This window comes from Serinus canaria, chromosome 25, assembly GCF_022539315.1.
Source record: "Serinus canaria isolate serCan28SL12 chromosome 25, serCan2020, whole genome shotgun sequence".
In the NCBI taxonomy this organism is placed as follows: domain Eukaryota; kingdom Metazoa; phylum Chordata; class Aves; order Passeriformes; family Fringillidae; genus Serinus; species Serinus canaria.
This window is the reverse complement of record NC_066338.1, coordinates 3,548,894-3,573,740: the sequence shown is the minus strand read 5'-3', so window position 1 is coordinate 3,573,740 and position 24,847 is coordinate 3,548,894. Positions and strand designations below refer to the sequence as shown.

The window sequence follows — 24,847 nt, the reverse complement described above, 5'->3', positions numbered from 1 at the left end:
CCCTTCTAGGACGCCCAGAACCACTCCAGCCTCCCTCCACCCCAAACCTTTCCCTGGGGATCCCAAACAACCTCTCTGAGACCCTCAAAACCACCCCAGTGACTCCCAGAACTCCCTGGGCATCTCTCAGCGCCCCCACACCCGCAAACCCCTCCAGGGACCGCAACTGCGACTTCAACGTCGCCCTCGGTGCCTCCGGAGCCGCCAAACCGCTCCGCGCATGCCCAAACCGCTCCCGCGGACCCCCACCCCTCTCCCGCCGCACTCGGGAAGCGCCTTCCCCCTCCCCCGCCTCGCATTGGCCGCAGCGCCCGCCCGTCCACACCCTCAACCAATCAGCGCCCGAGCTCGGAGCGCTGGGGGAAACCAAACGAGAGCGCGGGCGATGGAGAGGGTGAGGCTTGAGGGCTCCGGAGGGGACCGAGGTGGGAATTTGGGGGCTCGGGAGGGCCCCCTGTCACTCCCCTGCATACCTCCTGCAGAGGCTCAGCCTGGACAGCGACGGGTTTATGGTGCACAGGAGTGGGAAGAGCGCCAGGCCTCCAGGTCCCCTCGGATCCCCCTAGTGCCCCATGGAGGCCCCAGCCTACTCCCCGTTCCCTCAGTGTCGTCCGACTGCTCCCCAACCCCCAAATGCCGCCACCGACCCATAAGCGCCTTCCATTTGTCTCCCTCCCTTTCTGCCCACGAGTGTTCCACAGAGCGCCTCGTGCCCCAGCTACCCTCACCCGTCCCAGCTGATCCCCGACCCCGCATTGTTGCCCCAAGTGCGTCCCGCAGCCCCTCAAAACTCACCTCCCGAGAGCACGCATCCCCGCGGGGTCGTTCATGGTCAATATTTCGGGGGTCCTCGCCCCTTCTCCACCTCTCCTCCCTCCACCAGCCAGCCCGCGCATGCCCCGCCCCGCGGGCCAAAGGGGCGAAGCCTCTGCTCGGCTCTACTCTACCGGCCTGCAGCTCCTCCACCCTCGAGTAACCCCCTCGTCGAAATTTGCGCTTTGAAGCGGTGCCAAGGGGAGTAGCCACGCTGGGACACGCCCTTGAGGGCAGGGCCGCTGGGCTCTGCTGCTTCGCTCCCAGGTTTCCCTGCAAGAGCACCTGGGGAGGTCACGGATTCCCCAGGACCTTGCCAGGGGGCGGCCCTGCAGTCCATTGAATCCACAGAGGCTCCAATGGCCGATCGGGATACACTTCTGCAAGCACCAGGGTCGTCCTTCACGCGCAGGGCCGTCTCCCAGACCCTTGTGGCATCATCCACGTTGTAGGCCACATGACTCCCACAAGACCCTCTGCGCCAATGAGGAGCAGCTCTCTGGATACCCTGCAGGGTGCAACTTACTCACAGTGTCACGTGACTCCCACCATGCCCCGCAGCAAGTCAGCAGCAGCTGCAGTGCAAACCCCTGCACCAGGGGGCATGACCCTCTGGGAAGCGAGAGTCCCATGCGCATTTTCTGCAAGAGTCATTTTGGGGGTCACATGACTTCCTCGGTCTCTGCGGTTTGCGCAATATTGGAAATCAAATTTTGAGTCCATGAAGGCCTGAGGCCTGCAAGGGAGGCGCTTCTGAGCCCCTGTGTCGTGAGGGCTGGCTTGAGGAGTCACGTTGACCCCTATAAGGCCCCACAGCCCCCTCAGAGCAGTGCATGTGAATGCCCTACAGGGGATGCCATGGCAGCAGCCACTGAGTAGCTCCGAGGAGCCCTTGAGGTCTGGGCGTCACTTGTGGGTCCATCAGGTCCCTTGAGGGACACACGGGGCTCACTTAAGGATCATAAGGAGTGTCACGTGTGTTCCATTGGGGTCCACTTTTTGGCCAGGTAGGTCACTTGAAGGCTGGGAGCTATTGAGGGTCTGAGGCATCTTTGTGGGCTCGGGGGCATTTAATGGTCACAAGGGTCACCTGGTGGGCCTGGATGCTCCCTCTTTTGGGCCAGGGTGTCACTGGTGGGGCTAGAGGTGCCCCTGTGGGCTAAGGTGGTCCTTTGTGGGCCAGGAGCGTTTCACTCATGGGGTGGTAGGCGCAGTTGTGGATCAGGGGTCACTTGAGTGCTGAGGGGGCACTTGTGGGTTGGGGAGACACTTCTTGGTTCATCAAGTCCCTTGTGGAACTGGGGTAACACTTGTGGGACTGCCCACTCCCTTTGACATGGCACCCCCCCCCCCGGCCCTCTTGGGGACCCCCTCCTCTGGATTCTGCGATGCCACCCGCTTGGCCAAAGAGGATGTCTTCGGTAGGAACACCCCCGCCCCCGGATGCAGGGCTCCTGCCCCTGCGCCTCCCTCACTCCCCCTAACTCCCTTTTGTCTCCTTCTCCGCCCACAGGGTAGTGGGAATTCCACCTGGGCACCCCAGCCATGGTAGGCCAATAAGCCTGACAACCCCCACAATTGCGCCAGGAGTGGGGATACCCCGCGAACGCACCTCCCTTACCTTCCCCACCATTGATTCCCCAAATCCCCTCTCCCCTAAATGTCCCCAAGAAGATTGAGGTGTCTGGGGCTCAACAGCTGTTGTGTGGGGCTGGGTGTTTCTAGGGGGGTCCGTGGGGTCTGTGGGGGTGTTTGGAGGGGCTCTGAGCAATGGGAAAATCGGGATGGTTTGGTTGGTCCTGGGTGTTTTATAGAGCGTTTAGAAGAGGTCCTGTGGGATTTTTGGAGGGAGAATTGCTTTGAGTGTTTTGGGAACGCTGTGAAAGATATTGGAGGTCCAGAAGGGGTTTGGGGGGGGCCCTTGGCTTTGTACCGTCTTAAAACGTCCAGTGCTCTGTGGGATGTTTTGGGGGGGCCCGGAGAGCGCTGGGTTTGTCTGTGGGACTAGGATCTTTATGGGCACCTGGGGCTTAATTGGTCGCATCGGGGCGGGGAACCCCAAACCCCTGGGAGTGGGGCTCGACCTGTCTTTCTTCCTTTCACATGGCCGACGTGGCGCGGGGGGACGTCTGTGTCCCTCCGCGCCTGAGTGCGCTGTGGTGGGCATGTGGGTGCGTCAAAGCGCCCCTGACCCCCCAAAATCCCGCTGGGCCCCCCTCCTCCCATTGGCCGCTTGGTTTCCGCGCCATTTACTCCCTATTCCTGACTACAACTCCCTAAGACCGCTGGGCCCCGTATGACGTGATATAGCCGGGACTGCGGTTCCCCGTCATCCCCGGCCCCGTTTAGGGGCCGTCATAGCCCGGGACTGGCCCCAAGTACCTTCCCATCTTGCTCCCCAAGTGCTTCCCTGAACCGTAAGTGCTCCCCGGAGCCCGTCATACCTCCCTTTTTCCTCTCCTGCCTCAAGTGGCCCCTTAAGTCCCGAAGCTCCGCCTCTCCCCGTTCCCCCTACTTGCCCCCAAAATGCCCCCCGTGGGTCCCCTTCGACCACCGAGTGGCTTTCCTTAAAACTGCCTCCACGCCCCCTAGCGCCCCTCCAACCTTTCATGATCCCGCAAGCAACCCCCACGCTGGCCTCCAACGCCCTTCGAGTGTCTCCTTAATTGGCGTTATGACGACAATGTAGGACGACCCTGTACGCAGTATCAGCAACTTTCAGCCTTTACACTTAAAATTTGAATCAAACTGCAATTGCCGATGTGGGGGTGCACAAGCCCCCCCGCCCCTTTTTTCGTGCCAGTCCGTTGTCCCTCTTGGAGCCAGGGAATGGTGTCAGGAAAGCTTCCGCGTGTTGTGCACATCCAAAATTATTGTGGAAGTGGGAACAGAATCTGGTGGTGGAGCTTCCCTGCTGAGTGCAATAAATCCTACCTATCAGATGATAACACGGTTGAGAGGACTTTGGGCACCTGGAGTATACAGTCCTGTGGCCCCCCCCCCCAAACCCCCAGAGACCCCCTCCCTCCCCTACAAGATCTCCCTGTTTAGATCCAAATACCCTCCTGACTCCCTCAAAAGGCTCCATAGAGTTTTCCGCCCACTTCCCCCATAACCTCAAACCCTCCAAAATTCCTAGCTCCTAAAATAACCCATATATCTGCCCACCTATCCTCCCGCTTACCTCCAAAAGGGGCTACTCAGGGTAGGCACGGTTAGATGGGATATGGGGAATAAATTCCCCCTGTAGGGTGGTGAGACCTGGCACAGGTGTCAAGAGAAGCTGCAGCTGCTCCATCCCTGGAAAGTGGTCCAAGGCCAGGTTGGACAGGGCTTGGCGCAACCTGGGGATTGTGGAAAATGCCCCTAACTATGGCAGGAGGTAGAATCGAGATGACCTTTGCAGTGCCTTCCACCCCAAACCAGCCTGGGGGTCTAAAAGTGGGGGAGGTTTGGGATGGGCGACCTTGGCTGCCGCTAGGTGCCCCCCCAGGCTGCGCCATCACTCATGCTTCAGGAAGAGACAGCAAGAGAAAACCTGATGAAAAAGCTCCTGGGGAAGATGGGTTGAGGGGGTGTGAGTCCCTCAGGAACTGCTCCAGGTCCCTTTCCATGGGCTGAGTCCTCAGTTGGTGAGGCATTTCAGACATGGAGGCAACACCTACCTCACTCCTGTTTTCTCCAGGGCTGCAGGGCCCCTGCTCTGCTCTGGCACCTGCAGCACTCACTGGAGATGCTCAAGGAGGAGGACACAGCAGTGAAGGGACCTTGGGGATGAAAAGAGGCAATCAGCCGTGGAGGACCTTTTCCCAATCCTAGCTGGTGTCAGGTGAACTGCAACAGGAGATTAGTTTTGAACAACAGGTGAATTCTAGAGTAACTGAGTGGATTTACTCCTGTGGCAGGAATTCTCTGGAACATGTTTGTTGCTTCAAAATGTTTTACTTTCCATAATTTGTCTTGTGCTTTGTTATCAAGGGTCATTGTTCTAAATAAGAGGATACATAATGCTATTTATTAATCTCCTTGCCAGCCTCATATGCAGGCAGATTCTTTGTTCTGAGGACTTTAACTTGTGCAGAATTTACCCGTCCCTTGCTCAAATTTTTCTTTGCTGTGCTGCTCCCACTGAATATCACCAAATCCCACAAGAACAGATCTGCTCCACCAAAATAAAATGAAATCGAATGTTATTTTCTCAAGGATTTTAAGGTTTAAATCCGGCCGTTCTAGAGTGATATAGTGTGGCAGGCAGACCTCAAGGTGATAGATAAAATCACCATTTTTATAATATGTTTTTTGGTGAAAAAATAAATATTTTAACTCATACATGGCGGATCTCCCTGCTCTTCTGCAGTGTTTTGGGGGAAGGAAATCTTGGGGATATCCAACAGGATCTGAACACCTCATTTCTCTTTAAGTGAGGATCTGAATTGCAAAGAAAAATGTCCGGAAACTTTAGAAGCTAGGGAAACCACCCAAATCAGGTTGCTGAGGCTTTTGCATGTGTTTTTTGGCAGTGAATAACGGTTGGGGTTGGAGGGCCTCTGGAATCACCAAGAAAATGTTCTGGTCTGGCAGATCTCCTCATAAATGTTTTGTGTTTGGGAGTGAAACTTAATTTGTGGCCCTGAAGGGATGGATGGGTGTTTTCTCCAGGTTTAAGTTTGAAGGGAAACAGAAACTGTGAGTGTTGCATTGCTCTCACTGTTTTTTTTTGTCTCTCAGCCCTGTTGGATGTAGTAGACAGGTGAGTTCCTACCGCCCCTCTCCCACCTCTGAGGTCCTTCTTGAGAGCTGCCAGGGAGCCCAGAAACCCACTTCACTCCCCTCATCCATCCCAGGACTGTCCAATTAATAGAAGGCCAATTAGGATCAATTCTGTATGTAATTTTATGGAGTCCAGTGGGAACTTCTTCCGTGCCTTCCTCCCAGTTTTTATCTCCATGCACCCTCTTCCTGCTTTTATATTCTCTGTGCTCTGTCCTGCTCCCTGTGCTGTGAGTTGTCAGGCATGGTGGGAATTGGCGAGAGACAATGAACCCACTCACCCTAATGTTCATGTGCAACAGGAGCTTTTATTTCCCATCCCTGGCTTCTATTGGGCTTTGAAAAACCCATTGGGATTTTTCATAGGTCCAACTCTACCCCCTTCAGTCCCTTGGCCAGGGAAATGCCTGCAAGAGGGCCTTGGAGGAGATGTGACTGGGAAGAGGCCCCGTCAGTCAAACAGGGGCTGTTTTGGTTTCCTTCCAAACCAGCTAAAATATGGTAGCAAACAACTGTGCCATCATTCATCATCTCTTGCCCACCCCTCTTCTCTCTGTATCCCTCTTTCCTGCTCCCTGTGCTATCTTCGTTCCCACCCCCGTACTGACAGAACTTTCTTTCCTCAGTGGTCTATTATCATCATCTCTTGCAAGTTTGCTCCTCTTCACCGAATCACAAAATCGTTTGGTTGGAGGACCTGGGGTCTCTGGTTCACATTCGTGCTCAGGCAGGTGGTCATCCTGGGGCAGTGGCACAGTTGTGTCCAGACCTACAGTCCCCCCCTGTTGATCCAGAATGAGGTTCATTGTACACAAACCATGTGGGTGGAAGTTCCTAGCTGAGTGCCATCCACCATAGACCGACTCTTGGAAGAATTTCCATGGAAATGAGAACAAAGAGCAGACAATTGGTTACCACTCTGGCATATGAAGAAAGTTTAATTCTTTTTCAGCCTATGGCCTTCATCTCATCTGTGGAAAAGGACCTCCATCAACTAAAAGAAATTACCACCCATGTCTCACTCTTTTTTTTATACAACCAGAGTCTATGAGGGCAAGTGCCCCCTGCTCAAGAGAAGGGCACACACAAGGCAACCTCTTTGTTTTACCTGTTGAGAACGCATGAGGAAACATACGGAAGTGGGATGGAAAACCACCTCTGCCTTGGCAGCACGGGATAATGAGTTGAGAGGAAAATTAACCACCACAGAACTCTTAAGGAAAATGCTCTCAGTTTCCACTTCCACTGGGCAGTCCCTCTGCAGAATTGAATGGCTGATGTTTTCTCTCGACGTCTGGAAGGGATCTGCCAGGTCATATTTAAAGAGCCATCAACAAGTACTCATGAGCTGAGGGGCCCTGGCTTCCAGCCGTGTGGAAAAGGCAGTGGGGGTCATCTGGAACTGTTGTGGATCCTCGCCTGGCACAGCTGAGCCCAGAGCACAAGCTTTGGTTGACATGGTTGGACAATGTACCCTGAGCCATCATTCAGGGCAAGAATCCATCTCTGATTCTGGGATGACACGGGGATCCCACCGGACTATACTGGAAGCTGCAGTGCTGCCGACTGGGCATCGAGTGGCAAAAACACCATTGTTTGCTGGCCTGAGCTCTGTGTAATCCGTGTAATCCAGCTCACCGGCCTCAGGAAAGGGATTTTTCAAGGACCCAAAGACCCATAAGCTTTGGAGAGCTGTTGTGGAGAACAGAAGTTTCAGAAGCTGAAATCCTTGCCTTGGTCTTTCAAGAGGCCCTTCTGCTGTGGGACGTGTGAGGTAGTTGAAGAACCTGCAGGTACTGATGGCCAGCACAACATTGGCAACATGGCAACGCGACTTGGACTTCCAGGGACCCCCCGGCCATGAGCTATTCTGTGAACTGGAGACTGGTGTGCTCAGCAAGACTTGCTACCCCTCACAACAGCCACACATGACCCCTGCCTGGAGTCCGGTGGAGAGTGGACACTGACAGGGGAACTATCAAGGCCGGAATAAATGTCACACCATCACTTGAGGCCTGCCCATGTCGGGACCTGTTGGAACACTTCAGTATGAGCGGGAGTCCAAGACACGCAAAGTTGGGGCTCCCATAAGACATATGCCTATGCATTCCTTCTCCATTCCTCGGTCATGCAAACGTCCCAGAGCTGGGTCCCCATTTGGGCCCCCCCATCATGAAATGCGCCAAATAGTGCCTTGGGCCCCCTGTGGCCCCCTGCCCTCACAGATGGGCCTTGTGACCACCTTGCGTTAGGTGCCAACCGTCAGCATCCAGAGGGGGCCTCGGGTTCCCTGGTGAGGGGGGGAGGCAGGGGCTGATGATGACGCTCTGGTGCCCAATCCCTAGGGTGGATGTCCCACTGACAGTGGGGGGTCTCAGTTCTTATGGGGATGGGGATGTCCAGTCCAGTACTGGGTCCCCCAGTTTCCATGGAAGGAGGACTTTGTGATTGCAAATCCCATGAGGAAGGGCTCAGTTCTAGGAAGGTAAAATCAGTGACTTGTGAGCGGTCTCAAGGCCATTAATGGGGTTGGGGGTGGGGTCCCAATCCACATACAGAGAGGCCCAGATCCCTGGGTGGATGGAGACTCATTCCTTGAGGGGTATTAAGTGTCCCTTGTCCTCTGGCAGGGTCCCAAAACTGAAGTGGGAGGGAAGGATGGCCCTTGCCCCGGTCCTTTTTACCACACCCACTCTGTTCAGGGTCTTTCTCTATTTTTTCTCTCCTAGAGGAACATGGTGCCACTAGAGTGATGTCCCAGCTGGCCAGGAAGGGTCCAGGCACCTCCTGCCACAGGGCATGGACATTGGGGTACGTGGGATAGGGTGGGAACATGGGGGACACATGGGGAACATTTGGGACACATGGGGAACATTGGGTACACATGGGAGACATGAGGACATTGTGGGATACATGGAGGGACAGGTGGGAAATGAGGGACCCTTGGGGACATGTGTGGTACATGAAGGGGGGGGACATGTGGGACAAAGCGGGTCGTCAATGAGGGTAACGGTGTCCTATGCGGGCATTGGGCGCAGTGTTAGACATTAAGTCAAAACTCCTTAAAATTTGTAACTAACTTTAGCCAGGGGGTTTGTTCACTTTGTCCTAGGGGGAAAGGGAATGGCATAGTTCTTTTCAAGAGACTCTGTTCCCCCGGCAAGGCCAGACGAGCTTGACATCATCAAGCGGACAGGGAGTGCCAGAGTATGCTCAAGAGAGAAGTTGACCATCACCCACCCTCCTTCCTCTTCCTGGTGTGTCAGAGACACTTGGTCTGAGGAAAGGATCAGTTAAGAGAAATAAAGACTGAGACCTAATGTAGCATTGAAGGCAAAGGGATCCTATCCAACCAATAGGAAACTCAGCTACAAAGAGGTGCTTAACTTGTAGCCACATGAACATTTGAACCAATGAATTTTTGCTGGGGTTTGACTGTTGTAAGTATGTGAAAAATCTAGTAAAGAAACCATGTGTGATTGGAAGGTTTTCTCTCACAGCCACCGGCAAAGTGGGATTGATAAATTATCCCTGTTGACACATTTTTGGCTGGGAATAACATTCTGGCCAGAATTAAAGTAATGCCTTAATTCTCTTAAAAGTAGAAAAAGAAACGTTGTTCCGTGGCAATTTCAGTTGACAGCAGGACAGGATTGCCTCCATGTCCCTGCCAAATATCCCCACACATCAACCTGGCGTGTCCATTTCCCCCCAGATCGGATTTTTATGGACAGCTCGTAAACCCTTAACTGAGACCCCCCACTGGCCAACGAGGAGGGCACATAGGGAAGCATACTTGGGACCCATGCTGGGCGCAACTGGGGGTAACTAGGATCATACAGGGAACACTGGAACCATGCTGGAGGAGTGACAAGGAGAAGAAGATAAAGGGGCATCATCCTGAGGGTAAATGGAGCAACTGGGACCATGCTGGGATCATATACTGTTATCATAGTGGGAGTGAGACTGGGATGATGATACGGGAAATGACTGGAACCGTACGGGAGGTGACTAGGAGCCACTGAGACCAGGCCAGAAGGATCCAGCAAACTCCACCTGGGTACTGGGACAGCCCTGGAACAGATTCCTTGGGGGGGAGCCCTTTCACAACAGGAAAACAGGGCATTTGAACAGCCAGGGCTTGGGAAGGCAGGTACTCTGCCTGACTCACCTGATCTCCTGCCATTGCCCAGTGGCCCGTGGGTGTTGGGCATGTGTGCTGTGGCCTGCCCTTCATCTCAGCAAGCCGTTGCACTGCCCTCCCCTCTCCCTTCCTCTCATAACACCGCACTCGCAGGTGGGGCAGTGGCCTCTGCTGGGAATGCCTGGGTGTGGCCAAGCCAAAGAAGAGGGGAATTTGGCCACAGCATCTTGGTGGGGCACTGCTGGGTTACCCAGGGCGCAGTGTTTGGGACCATCCTATTCAATATCTGGCTGGGTGGAACAACTAGGGGCAACTGGAGCCGGATGGGGTCAAATGAGGATGTGGTGCCCACTGTGAAAACTGAGGGGGGGTTAACTGGAGGTCTGCAAGGCAATGCCCTCAAGAGACCCCAAAGCCCACCTGGGCCCACCATGGGTTTCACTTGAAGCCCCACTCTCTTCTCCCAATGGGATTTCATACAGTTGTCATCCTTGACTGACACCCCACTGGGTACTGTAGGAAGCATGTTTGGGAGCCACTGAAAGACCCACTGAGAGCAAATGGAAATGCTGGAACCATGTGGGGGTACTGGGACACAGCTGGGGCACTAGGATCATACAGGAGGGGACAACTGGGAACATTCTGGTTCATACTGGATGTCTGGAACCGCACACTGGGGTGGCAATTGGTATATACTGGAAGTGAATTGGGACATAATTGGGATCATTCTGTGAGGAAAAAAAAACAGGAATTGGACAGGGTCCCCCACTGGGGTGTTACGGTTATACTGGCGTCCTTGTGATCATACGAGCACCCTGGGATACTGGGAACACTATAATCATATTGCAGGGGACGGACTCATACTGGAATCATTCTGGGTAGTAACGTGGAATCATGCAGATACCGGGAGCAACGGGAACCACATTGGGAGTGACTGGTATCACGCCGGGACGATTACAGAGTCCTGTACTGGGATCACATTATGACGGTAACTGACACAACCCTGGTATCACAGGAGCGGGGTGCCCGTGCTGGTCATGTCAGATTGATGCTAATGAGCCACCCGGCGCCGCGACCATCGAGTTCGCGGAGTCTTGCGGCGCGAGCGGTCGCGCGCCCCCGATGGATGTAGGGAAGTGAGTCAAAGGCGGGCGCCGCAGCGGCGGACCCAGACTGGGTGGCACTGGCGGGGGATGCAGGGCTTTGGGGGTAACCTGGGAGCGGTGTGGGGGTGCCGCCACCTGAGCCCTCCCGTACTCCCCCTCCCCGGCCACCGGGTTCCCTCCTCCCCTGACCCGCGGTGGACTCGGCCCACCATGCCCCGCCCCAACTCACCCCCCCGAAGGCGCCGGGGTTCCCCCAGCCCACCCCTGTGCCCCAGCCTCGGGCACGCAGTGACACCCCTATGACCTTCCCACATCATGCGCCCCCCTTTCAGCCCCCGTCCCGAGCACTCCTATGAACCGACCCCCCATTGGTCCCTCCCCCCCACTGGTGCCCTATATACCCCTATAGCTTCCATCAACCAATATTCAACCAAACATGTGACTAAACCTCCACAGATACAAGCAGCACCGCGCCTCCTTCTGCACTCTGGCCCCTTTCGTCCGGCCGGCGCTCGTGAACCCCCCCAATCTCAAAATGAACACTCCTGGCACTCTAAATCCCCAGACAACCCCAAGTTCCCCCATGAACCTCCCCAACACCCCCATGGAATCCCCAAACTCCCCTTTGACCACACATATCATCTCAGATACCCGTAAAATCGACGTTGGGACCCCAAACCCCCTCCAGTGCCCCCCCAGGTTCATCCCAGACCTCCAATGTTGCCGGGATCTTCCCAATCACTCTGGATCCCCTTCCTAGGATCCCCAAACCATCCCAGGACACCCCAATCAACCCTCCCAGACCCTGCAAACCTTCCCCCAAGAGCCTTCAATCCCCTGGACCCTTCAGCTCCCATAGGACCCCTCTCCAAATACCCACTGGACCCTTCAAACAATCCCTAGCCCCTTCAAATCCAAACCACAAATCCACCCTGGGACCCCGGACATTCCAACCTGAGCCCTCCAACCCTCCCCTTAGACCCATCCCAAAACCCATTGGACCCTCCAACCCCCCTAAGACCTACTAAGTTTTTTCCCCCCAGAAAGCCCAGATCACCCCCTGGGACTTTCTTTCTCAAGTACCCCCCCCTCGCCAGGGCCCCCCCTCAACCCTGTCCCGCCTCCTCCTCCCCATGTCCCTTGTCCCTCCCCATCTCGTACATGGTGGCCTTCCTCCCCGCCCCCACAATCCTTGCCATATCCCAGTCTCAGTCTGTGGTTCTCAGACAATCCTTTGTGTCCTTCACCTTCAAAGCCTGCATGATTGGGGTGTTTCCCTGGTGGCCCTCCTGCCATACTATCACTGTCCCCCGTCTCATCGGGTTTTCCCCCAGGCTGTGTCCCCATTTTCCCATGGCCTATGGTGTTTCCCAAGATGTTCCCAGAGTGGCTTCCCCCTGCCTCCCACCTGGAATATCCCCCAGAGTGTCCCCATCCCAGATGTTCCTGCTCCCCACTCCCCAGTGGATCCCCAGTGTTTCCTTGCCCCAGTGTTCCTCTCCTGGGGTCCCCAAATGTCTCCCAGGTGACAAAAGGGGTCCCCAGCCCCTGGGATCGTTCCCCAGGGCAGGGGTCCCTCCATTCTCCAGTGTGTTTCCAATGTGGTTGCAATCCCGGGATTTCCTCATGTGCCCCCATATCCCCTCCTGCAGTGCCCAGGTGGCCCCGGTGGGTGTTGGGCATGTGTGGCTGTGTCTGCCTGCAGCTCAGCAAAGCCTTTGGCACTGCCTCCATCTCCCTGCCTCTCATGAAGCACCTGCAGCTCGCAGGTGGGGCAGGTGCCTCTTGCTGGGAATGCCTGGGTGGTGGCCAGGCCAAAGAAGAGTGGGAATGGGGCCACAGCCAGCTGGGGCTGGGCACTGCTGGGTTACCCAGGGCTCAGTGTTGGGACCAGTCCTATTCAATATCTGGCCTGGGTGGACAACTAGGGGCAACTGGGAGGCTTGATGGGGTCAAATGAGGAGTGTGGTGGCCCACTGGGAAAACTGGGGGTTAACTGGGAGGTCTGCAAGGCAATGCCCTCAAGAGACCCCAAAGCCCACCTGGGCCACCATGGGTTCACTTAACGCCCCAATCTGCTTCTCCCAATGGATTTCATGGACAGTTGTCATCCTTGACTGACCCCCACTGGGTACTGGGAGCATGTTGGGAGCCAACTGAAGACCCACTGAGAGCAAATGGAAGATGCTGGAACCATGTTGGGGGTACTGGGACCACAGCTGGGGCAACTAGGATCATACAGGAGGGGACAACTGGAACCATGCTGGGTTCATACTGGGAGTGTCTGGAACCACACTGGGGGCAAGTGGTATCATACTGGAAGTGACTGGGATCATAATGGGATCATTCTAGTGAGGACAGGAATTGACAGGGTCCCACACTGGGGGTGTGACAGGGATTATACTGGGAGTCCTTGTGATCATACTGGACTCACACTGGGAGTGACTGGGAAGCACTAGAATCATATTGCAGGGGACTGGACTCATACTGGAATCATTCTGGGAGTAACTGGAATCATGCAGATGACCGGGAGCAACGGGAACCACACTGGGAGTGACTGGGATCACGCCGGGACGATTACAGAGCCTGTACTGGGATCACATTCGGACGGTAACTGACACAACCCTGGGAGCACCAAGGAGCGGGGTGCCCGGGGCAGGGTCATGCAGATTGATGCTAATGAGCCACCCGGCGCCGCGACCATCGAGTCGCGGAGTCTGGCGGCGCAGAGCGGTCGCGCGCCCCGATTGGATGGAGGGAAGTGACGTCACAAGCGGCGCCGCAGCGGCGGACCCAGACGTGGTGGCACTGGCGGGGAGCAGGGCTTGGGGGTACCTGGGAGCGGTGTGGGGGGTGCCGGACACCTGAGCCCTCCCGGACTCTCCCTTCCCCGGCCACCGGGTTCCCTCCTCGCCCTGACCCTGCGGTGGACTCGGCCCACCATGCCCCGCCCCAAACTCACCCCCCGAAGGCGCCGGGGTCCCCCAGCCCCCCCATGGCCCCAGCCGCGGGCACGCAGTGACACCCCTATGGACCTCCCACATCGACCCCCCCTTTCAGCCCCCGTCCAGAGCACTCCTATGAACCCCCCCATTGTCCTCCGCCCCCAGCCTGTGCCCTATATACCCCTATATGCTTCCATCACCAATAGTCACCAAACAGGTGACTAAACCTCCACAGATACCAGAGCAGCACCCGCCTCCTGCTGCACGCTGGCCCTTTCGCCTGCCTCGTGAGAACCCCCACATCTCAAAATGAACACTCCTGCACTCTAAAATCCCCAGACACCCCAAGTTCCCCCATGGAACCTCCCCAACACCCCCCATGGACTCCCAAACTCCCCTGTGACCACACAGATCATCTCAGATACCCGTAAAATCTACTTTGGGACCCCCAAACCCCTCCAGGACCCCCCCAGTTTCATCCCAGAACCTCCAATGTTGCCTGGGATCTTCCAAATCACTCTGGATCCCCTTTCCTAGGATCCCCAAATCCATCCCAGGACACCCCAGATCAACCCTCTCAGACCCTGCAACCTCCCCCAGAGCCTTCAAATCCACCCTGGGACCCTTCAGCTCCCCATAGGACTCTCCCAAATACCCACTGGGACCCTTCAAACAATCCCTAGGACCCCTTCAAATCCAACCACAAATCCACCCTGGGACCCCTGAAATCCAACCTGGAGCCCTCCAACCTCCCCTTAGACCCCATCCCAAAACCCATTGGGACCCTCCAACCCCCTACAGACCTACTAAGTTACCCCCCAGAAGCCCAGATCACCCCCTGGGACTTTCTCAGGACCACCCCCTTCCTCCAGGGCCCCCCCTCAACCCTGTACCAGCCCTCCCTCCCCATGTCCTTGTCCTCCCCATCCTCGTGACATGGTGGGCCTGTCCTCCCCCAACATCCTTGCATATCCCCCAGTCTCATTCTGTGGTTCCAGACATCCTTGTGTCCTGCCACCTTCAGAGGCTGCATGGATTGGGTGTTCCCTGTGCCCCTCCTGCCATACTAGCACTGTCCCCCCGTCTCATCGGGGTGTCCCCAGGGCTGTGTCCCCATGTTCCCATGGCCGAGGATGTTCCCAAGATGTTCCCAGAGTGGTGCTTCCCCCCTGCCTCCCACCTGGAAGATCCCAGAGTGTCCCCATCCCCAGATGTTCCTGCATCCCCACTCCCCAGTGTATCCCCAGGTGTTCCTGTCCCCAGTGTTCCTGTCCCTGGGGTGTCCCCAAAGTGTCTCCAGGGTGACAACAAGGGTGTCCCCAGGCCACTGGGATGTCCCCAGGGCAGTGTCTCCATGTCTCCAGTGTGTTGCCATGGTGGTGGCCCCAGCCTGGGATATCCCCAATGCCCCCATATCCCCTCCATGTTGTCCTGATGTCCCCACACTCCCTGTGACCACACTGGCCCCATGTGCTCCCCTCCCCGTGCCCTCCCTGCTGCAGGTGCAGGAGATCTGCCTACTTCTCACCCACGGGGTCGATTACCACTGGCAGCGCATGGCCCTGCTGGCACTGCAGGTAGGGCTCGGGGGGCCCAGGCGTGGCGGAGGGGGGTCACAGAGGGGCTGGAGGGATCCTATGGTTCCTGCAGGGGTATCCAGGGACTTGGCGGGTGGGAAGGGGGCTGAGGGGGATCTCATGGGTACTGAGAAGGTTTCCATGGGGGTTGGGGGAGGGGGTTCTGTGGGTGCTGCATGGGGGTCTGTGGGTGCTGGGGATGTCTCTGGGGGGCTGGGGATGTCCAGGGAGGTCTCTTTGGATGCTTGGATGAGGCTGAGAAGTTCGTTGCGTGGATGTGATGAGAGCTGAGGGATAGTCTAGGAGGGTGTCCATTGGCTGGGGTGGGTCTATGGGTTCTGCGACAGGGTTTCATGGATGTTGAGAGGTCCCTGGGAGACCTCTGTGTTGCCTCTGCCGAGGTGTGACAACCTGGTTCGGGAGCGGCACGGCAGCCACCTCAGGCTGCTCGGGCCAATTACTCACAGACACCAATGTGGTGGACGGTAAAATGGCATTTATTTTAAAATTGCTCGGCAATATATGGCCTCGGGCTACGTCATGTCCGTCTGCTTGCGTAACGAACTGAAGGAAAGGGATCCTATCTTTCCATACAGCACGCAATCTTCCAACCACCTGTCCCTATCCTACCACGCTTCCCCCCTTTCCTAATGCTTAATCAAACAACCTCTGTAAAACAACCACTGTTAATTCAGCAGTATTAAATGCAAGTTAGTACCAAACTGAATTCATCAAACATCAATATTACTGTTCAAAAGCCTTGCTTAAAGCAGTTGCTGGCATTCAACTAACATAACGTTAATTGAGTCTAAACGATGTTTAACAAACGACACTAACTTTTTAAAATACAGGGTCCAAAAATTAACACTAAAAGAATCATAACACAAGGGCCTATGAGAGTAGAAATAAGGGTGGTTAGCCACGGGGATTGGTTAAACCATGACTCAAACCATCCCTGTTGGCTTTCTCTCCCTTTCTTCCTTGAGGCCAGCCTTTCTCTCGGTTCAGCCATTGAGTCCCGTACGTCCCCTGTGTGGTCCGCATAAAAACAGCATTCCTCTCTCAGGGCCACACACAAACCTCCCTGTTACATGAGTAAGAGGTCTAAGCCTCGTCTGTTCTGCAAGATGACCTCTGAAAGAGAAGAGAGGGATTTTTCTAAAAGGGAGATGGATTCCTCAATTCTTTGCAAGTCCTCGTCAACGGTCGCCTGCAGCTGGGAAAGCGCTTGACGTTGGGTTATAAGGGCCGACACGCCTGTACCCATGCCGGCAGCTCCCAAACCGAGGAGCACTGCAAAGGTGATACTTGTCATCACTTCCCTTTTGTGGAGCTGGCAAGGCTCCTCAGACAGGAGATACATTTCTTCCTCTCGATGATATAGGACCCTAGGGACAATAAGAACTTGGACACAAAAGTCAGCAGAAAAATCAAAATAAACAAGGTACACAGAGGGACTAACTCCAGATTGCTGGCATACCCACATTCCTGGTCCAAATGGGATTGCCCATTTGTCCGAACTTTGGGGCTGTGTGAACTCATCACAAACGATACCCTTTTGCCTAGCTACAGTGTCATTACCCAAGCACTTGCCTCGACCTATAATCTGACTCAAAGTGATTCCTCTTTGGGGGGTATCCCATCTGGGGTGGGTTCTGTAATGTTGAGTAGTTGAAGGAGACATTCAAGGCAATGCCCTCATAAAAGGGAGGTTTTGAATCGTAACACAGCCAGCATGACTCTGTGAGATTCGGATTTGATTGGTTTAGGGATAAAAAGGTAGCATTAAGCATGTTAAAAAGTTGGTCCTAAAAAGCTGGTTCAGGCACTGAAAGAACGGGTGATGCAGAGGTGGGATCAGGCGCATGTGTCCCATGTGTGGGCTTAACAGCAACTGTGGCTCTTTTTCCGGCTCTGTTTTCTGCAAGGATAGGGTTAGGTCCCAGAGAGATGGACGTCACCTATGGGAGTCTAATGATTTGGATATTCACCCAGTGGTCGCGAAAGGCACGGACAAACACGGACCAAACTTTACCAGTAGCCCAACTGTTGTGCGCTGGTTGCTGGATAGTCATGACATAGCTTGTGCAGGTGTGTTTTCTCCCATCTTGGGGTGTGTATATTAGCCCGTCTCTCACAAAATTAGGTTCACGGCAGCCGCTAGGAGCGTAGTTAACTCACAGAAATTCATCAGGCTGCTGTGGCTGCCACCTGTCACTTGTTACAATGGTTTCGCACCCCCAGTATCCACAGTAGCCTTAGCCTTGGTAATTACAATAGCTTTTGCCTGGATTAGAGGCAGGGCACCAATAGGTCTGATATAATGACGTCTCCCTAAAGTTGGGAAATCCCATCTGAGAAGGGAATATATCCCTTAGCTTGAATTCAAAGGATGGGCTTCCTGGCACTACAATTTCTTTGATCAGTTCATCGCCTGAAAGGTGACACAGGACCCACTTGAATGGCTGATGAGGGTAATGCTCAGACTCAGCTGTGCCAATGAACCCTAACAACAAAATAACGCAAGGATACCGTTGTCGTTTCCCTTTTGCCTGCACGGGGCCCTCAGGTGCACTTGGGCCGTCCGGAGGCTGGTCGTTGTTCCTTGGCTCTAGGTGTTGCCGGGGCACCACATCCTCGTCTGGCGCGTGAACATATGAGTTACGAGGACGACCCAAGATCCAGTCCTGCAAAAAAAAAACTCACAGCTTTCAATAGCTCGATTCTGCAGCTCTGGCTTAATGGACTTAAGCAGACACCACTTAATTCTATTGTCTTTTTTAATTGCGGCATACCCCCACCCCATGGCAATTCGATGCAACATGGCCCGGCCAGCCACATTTAAAGCATGCCATTACATTGGCTATTGCTGTACAAACAGCTGCTTGAATGGGGATCAGGTGTTCTTATTTCGCGACGTGTTTGATCATGGTCGCAAGGCTTGCTCCGACTGGCAGTGAACGCAAAATTTCTTTGGTAGCTGAATTGCATTGTTGACGCAGGCATTCCTGTACGACGGGGCCTTTCGCTTCTGCGGGTAGAGCTGAGGAGTCAATTGCTGCCTGGAGGTGGTCCACGAATTGGGTGAAACTTTCGCTCTCGGCTTGCTTTATGGTGGGCCATGGTGCCAGTTTAGTGACTATTCTGCAGGCTATACGGATAGCTTGTCTGGCTGCGCGAGTGGTCGCCGCAACTTCAGGGGCCCTTAGGTGCTGCGCTTGCGCCTGAGGTGTAATCATTGCTGGGTCGGTGCCCATTAGTCGCTGCAGGCTGGAGCCATGTAGTAGGTGGTCTGCGCTAGTTACCTGGGCTAGCTGCTTTGTGCAGCCGTCCTCCCATTCCTGTTTGAAGACGATCATTCCTGCTCCATCAAAAATCATTCTGCACGTTTGTTTTATATCAAACGGGAGAATATCTTCATTTCCGAAGACACTGTCCACAAGACTGGAGACCATGGCAGAGTTGCTTCCTTTAAATGCAATCGCTTTGACGATTGCCTGCACATCTTTGGGATTTACGGGGGTATAAGCCCTTTGCCCTCCATCTGTGACACAAACCGGGAAAGACAAGGTAGCAGGCAAGGCCCAATGGGCACAAGCGATTTGTATCTTTTTCCAGTCCGTGAGTGGAATGTCCCTTGCTTGCCCATTTCTTGTTGGTGCAGGAGAGTTATCACTTCTGATTTTACTTGTGGTAACTTTCTCATATTCTGACTCTGAATCGGTGTCGGACTGGCTGTCTGACAACTCACCCCAGCTGATGTCTGACTCAGAGGCAGAAGTCGACTGACTAGATAGTTCCTGGTTTCAGTACCTGTTTGTAAAGCTCCGCCCTCGCTCCTTCTTACAAAGGGCAGGCTGTTCCCTCTCCCTACGACCACTCCACCCTCTACTTTCAGAAGGCCTAACCATCCAAAGGCATGTCTTGCGGTGCGTGTCCTGATTGGGCTTACCATCTTTATTCACAATCTCCACCCCTCCATGACCACTCCTGCTGTCCCCCTTTTCTCGAACCTCCTCCCGTTCCCGCTTGTAGTCACATGCCAAACCCCAAGGTTCCCTTTTTTGCCCATCTGCCCATCTGGGCCCCGCCCTTTAGCCTGCTGTCCGGCGCCATTTCGTGGGGCATACGGTGGGGGTTTGTCCCATGCCTCCCCCAGTTCCAGGTTATCGGCAACAGTCCTGACCTCATCAAGCAAGTCGTCCCACAAAGATTTTTGTTGCTCAACAGGTAGGGACTCAGGGACAGGACTGGACGGGCATGGAGGCGACAGGAGGTCGCCCTGCCCTTGTGAGCTGCTAGACTCGGATAAAAAGTGGGCAACCGAGGTCTACGTTGTCGCACCAACCCCCAGTTTGGGGGTGGCAAGCAGGCAGTCTTGGGCAGCCTTCCAAGTTTCCTGCTCTTGTAAAGCAGTTCGCAAAGCCTGCATGACCTTACCCCATGATTTAAGATTTTTCCCGCTACCAGAAGACATGGTGTCCTCTGCTAAGGCTTTAGTGCACTTGTCCCACACATCTGGGTGGAGTATATCCACCGGCCGGTCAATAACACCTATTTGCAAAAGTCTGCTAACCGCAGAAACAAAATCTTTAGACCTACAATTAATTCCCCATTGCTTATATAGTTGTGATACGACCTTCACAAGGGCTTCCATTCTTCTCGCTGGTCCAGGAGAGTCCTCCCCGCCGGGCTGGTCCCACCACTCCGGCTGCTGTTTACCCATCCAGGCGAGTCCCGTCCCCTGAGTTCACGGGTTTTGGCACCACTTGTTGCCTCCGCCGAGGCGTGACGACCTGGTTCGGGAACGGCACGGCAGCCACCTCAGACTGCTCGGGCCAATTACTCACAGACACCAATGTGGTGGACGGTAAAATGGCGTTTATTTTAAAATTGCATGGCAATATATGGCCTTGGGCTACGTCAACTCTGGGTGGTGAGGGGGGGGTCCCTTATTCCTGGGGTCTGTCGGGGATTTGGGATGGGTCACTGGGTGTTGGTCCCTCCTCACACATTTACAGGCACAGGGTGTTTTGGTCCCTCCCAGTCGCCCATGGGTAGGTTTGGAGGAACCTTGCCCCCTGGGTGTGTGTTTTGGGGGAGTCTCTGCCCCCGGGGGGAGCTGTAGGGATTGGGGCATGCTGGGGGGCTTTGGGGACCCCGCTCAGGTTTTGGGACACAGGCAGCAGAGGCCTTCATGGTGCAGCTGCTGGAAGACATGTACATGTGCTCACTGGACGCCCGCCGAGTCACCCTGTTCCCCAAGGATGTGCAGCTGGCCTGGTGCCTGCAGGGACCCCAGGTGGGGGCATCTGAATGAGGACACCCCCAAAGCCCCTGCACAGACTCAACCCCCCAAGCTCCTGTACCAGGACCTCCACCCTGAGGCTCTCTCCTGACAATCTCACACTGCTAATCTTACTGGGACATCCTATGAGACCATCATGCCGAGACCCTCACCATGGGGTCCCCCAAGCTGGGGCCATATCCTGACATGCCCAATCTGATTTGGGATCCACCTCCCCAAGACCCCCCACGTAGACCCACCCCATAGACTCCCCTCTATTGCACCCCCACCTCAGGATCCCCAACAATCTTTTCAGGTACCCATCCCAGGGTGGAGGCCCCCTTCCTTAGTCCAGCACCCTCAGATTATTGAGGATCTCTACCCCTGATCCCCCTGGAAATGCCCTCACCAGAATGCCAGTCCCAGGAAACCTACCCACGACCACCGCCTTACTGGAGACCCTCTCATTTCTGCTGCACCCCAATAAATCAATAAATGTTTGTGACCCCTAGGCGCTGTTGCTGGGGAGAATGTAAGGGATTTGAGGGTGAGGCACCCCAGGGGGGAACTCTGGAGGGGAGGAGAACCCACAGGGAGGGGGCCTCTGAGAGTATTTTGGGTGAGGCTATCTGGGATGGTGGCCAGGAAGGTCTTGGGGCCTAAGGGGTTCCATGTATAGTGGTGGTGGGGGGTGGTACTTAGGGGATTTGCTTTTTGAGCAGAGGTCAGGGCTTTGGGGGTGGTGCTGAGAGGTGGTTTGAACATGGGTAGGGCTACCTGTGGGGGGCAGGGCTTAGTACCCCTGTGAGGGCAGGACTCTGGAGGTCCCCCATCCATGTGCGGAGCTGAGGGGGTGGGGCTTCAACAGGGTCCTCTCTATGTGGCGGGGCTTGGCAAGGGGCCACACCTGGGGGGGCTGTGGGGGTTCTGGGCACTCGCCAGAGGGCACGAGAGGGACCCCAGAATGGACCCACCCAACCCCAACCCTGCCCTGGGACTCCAACTCCCCCTTCCTCATGCCTTGGAGACCCCTCCTGAACCTCAGAACCCAAAACCTACCCTGGAACCCCAAATCCCCTCAAACCTGCCAATCCCTGGCATCCTTGGGGTACCTTTTGAGTCCCCCAAACCTCCCCCCTAAAATTCCAACCCAGCCCCCACACACCTGGTTTGGGATACCTCCAGTTTTGGGGTCCCCTCAACCCTCTTTTTTCCCCAGACAGGCTGGTGCTGAGCTTGGGGGGGAATATTTTTGTTACGGAACTTTCAAAGAAAGTTGACAAATTGTGGACAGGACAGGACATTGCTTTGACTAAAGCCCACTCTCTAATGACCCTATAAGCAGCAACACATCTGATGATGATGAAATCATACTACAATCCTGTGAGAAATAGCTACTCATTTTTCATAGTTTAGGAAGGTTTATTAAACCTTATCAAAAATACAACAGAAGACTGGAAAAAGAAAAAAGGTTACTGCGCTGGGAGCAAAAGATTTTCCCCACTATGTGCTCAGCCCCCTCACAATGGAGGTTTTCCCTTTTTTAACCCTTTAACCCCTCCCAAAGTTCTGTCCATCAACCTCTTCTTCGCTGTCCAGTAGTGGAGATCTCTTCCTCAAATCCTGATTGGAGGTCAGATGTCGCCATAGTGACAAGCCACCCCTCCTAGATGTCCCAACTCCAGCTGTCCGTTGATAACCATGTGAGTGGGTACAACATAACTATAAATCTATAAAACTTTTCTTAATCTATATACATGATATTTGTCTATTAATTTTGAGAGTCAATCATCTCATTACTCATCTATCACAAACCCCAAATTAAAGATGAAACCTTCTATGATAGTCAGGGTCTGCTCACTGTTACTAAAATAATGTGGTGTAGCAGTGTGATGTCATAGTTTGTCTTAGGTATCCTGTCCTTTCCCAGGTGTCAATCACTTCCCCCTCTCCCTGCCCTGACTCCTGCTGGGTGCTGTCTGTCAATCCTGGCATTCCAGTGGGGCATTGAGTGATTGGCAGAGTTCAAAAGATGCCCTGCAACCCTGGGGGTCCATTGGCCCACCCAGGTGTCCCTTGCACCTGAGACCTGCCCACCCTGTACCTGGTTGGTGGGTTCCTTACCCTTCCCATCCCTCTCTCCCGGGGGTTAAAAGAACCAGCGACCCCACGGTTCAGGACTCTGTTAGTAGTTGTTATGGGATTCAGAAGCCTGCCATCCGAATAAACTCTGGATCAAAACTCTGGCAGAATCCACTCCTTCCTTCCCCTCGCCTTAAAGCACCTGCACAGAGGTAAACTGGGGCTTGTGCATGTCTGAACTTGTCTCCAGTGCCAGCTGCAGCATCCAGCTTAGCCAGAGGTGTCTCTGAGGTGAAACCACCCCAGAGCCGCCTTTCGGTCAAGCAGCGAAGGCTAGACAAGCCCGGGCAAGCCCCATCCGGGCATATATTGGAATTAATTTCAATAATGTGGTACACAGCAACCAAGATAGCAAAGTTCCAGGAAAAGTATAGGAGACTTACATGGCAATCAGAAACTGGATATGTTTGGAGAGTGCCTCTGGCAGAGGGTGATTGAATCATTTGTCTGAGGCAGAGGCCCAGTATTTTTAAAGGTGGGTGACCAGAGAAAACTGCGATCTTTAACTCAGAATGCTGCCTATTGAGCAAGACGCTGGATCCATTAGAGAGGAGTGATTTGCTTAGGATTGAGACCCCAACCATAGATCATGGGACAGAGAGTGTACAGAAGGCAGCATTTTTGCAACTGATGAACAACAGGTGTTCCAGGACAGCCTCACCTACATCACTGGTTATCCAAGTATGTGGCTCCCATGGCCAGAGTTTTGCTGGACGTGATAAAACATTGTAGCAGTATTTCAGGATACACGTATTAACCCCACAGAGAGGGGGTTAATACGTGTATCCTGAAATAATAATTAATTAATTAATCCTGAGGCACGTATTAACCCCACAGAGAGGAAGACAAGGGAAAAGACCCTTAACATGGGGAGAGAGATCTTTAGGGCTAATTAGCTGTGGCAGAAGGATGGGTTTCACTTAACAATTAGTAAACAGAACAACAATAGGAGATTGGAATAGCAGCAAGGAAGCAAACTGCCCAAAAGGGAGCAGCGGGGTCCCAGTGCTCAATGAAATGCAGGGAGAGTGAAAGGCTTGCAGAAAGGAATTCTCAGGAAATTATAAATTATCCACTGCTGTTCTGGAGAATGTAGTGCCTGGAATGGGGAAAAGGAAAGTTGCACTCCCTTGCCACAAGCAGGATAAAATGTTGATGTGGGAGTTGGAACTCCTGAGAGACCTATCATTACTATGGCCCCACAGGCCAATGTTGTTAATTGGAGTCTTAGAAACAACTTTCACCATTCTCAGTGAGTTGGGGGCTGGCAGCTGCAAACATTTATGGAGGGTCACCAAAAATAAGACTTACATAGAAAATGAGGTATCAAAGTCACCACTGGCTTCTGAGATGGAGACAGGAGAAAAACTGAGAATCCAAGTGGATAAACTTATGACTGAAAAAGATCATCTTCAGACCCTACTTACTTCAGCAGAGTGTAAGGAAAGACAATCATTTGAGAATTTGAATAGGGAAAATCATAGAAGAGAGAAAGACCTGAGAGAGGAAACTTGATTTACCCCTGTTACTGAGAATTGTACAGCTGCAGAAACAGTTCCAGAAAGCAAGGAGAAAAGATGAAAACTGAAAGAAACAGCAAAGGTGATGCTTAAGCAAGCTACCAATTCACTTTGTATTGTGCCAGAGTCCATCTAGGTGGCTGATTTGCAAAAGCATTCCAGACACAAGCCAAGTGAGACTGAAATGCAACAAAGGAACCCTATCAATACATACGTACTAATGATCCACACATCCAGATTCCAGCTGGTTCTTGTCAATGATTAATTACATTTCTAATAGATACAGGAGCACAAAATTCAGTACTGATGAAGGATGCCAAGAAGCCGGGTGTATGACCCAGACACCAAGAGTTAAAATCATGTTAGTAAATGGAGCAAATGTTATCTACCAAGCTGCTAAGGTTTATGGGTCCTGGGTGAGAAGTGGATATTGGCTACTTGCTTTGCAATCAAAGATCACAATGGCAATATTTAAGGTTTTGATGTTCTGAATGATCAAATCTGTTGTCTGCCTGATGGCAGTGAGTCAACGTTAATGTTTGA

At 53.8% G+C, this 24,847-nt stretch overlaps 1 protein-coding gene across 1 annotated transcript; it reads left to right on the top strand.

Moving 5' to 3' along the window:
• The first annotated feature begins 13,775 nt into the window (after positions 1–13,775).
• LOC127060587 (histone H3-like centromeric protein A) lies at positions 13,776–20,675 on the top strand. The gene is made up of 5 exons (XM_050984260.1): positions 13,776–13,875; positions 14,001–14,065; positions 15,281–15,355; positions 19,629–19,631; positions 20,538–20,675. Exons 1-5 carry the CDS (start codon positions 13,776–13,778, stop codon positions 20,673–20,675), a joined length of 381 nt encoding a protein of 126 aa, XP_050840217.1.
• The last annotated feature ends 4,172 nt before the right edge of the window (positions 20,676–24,847 follow it).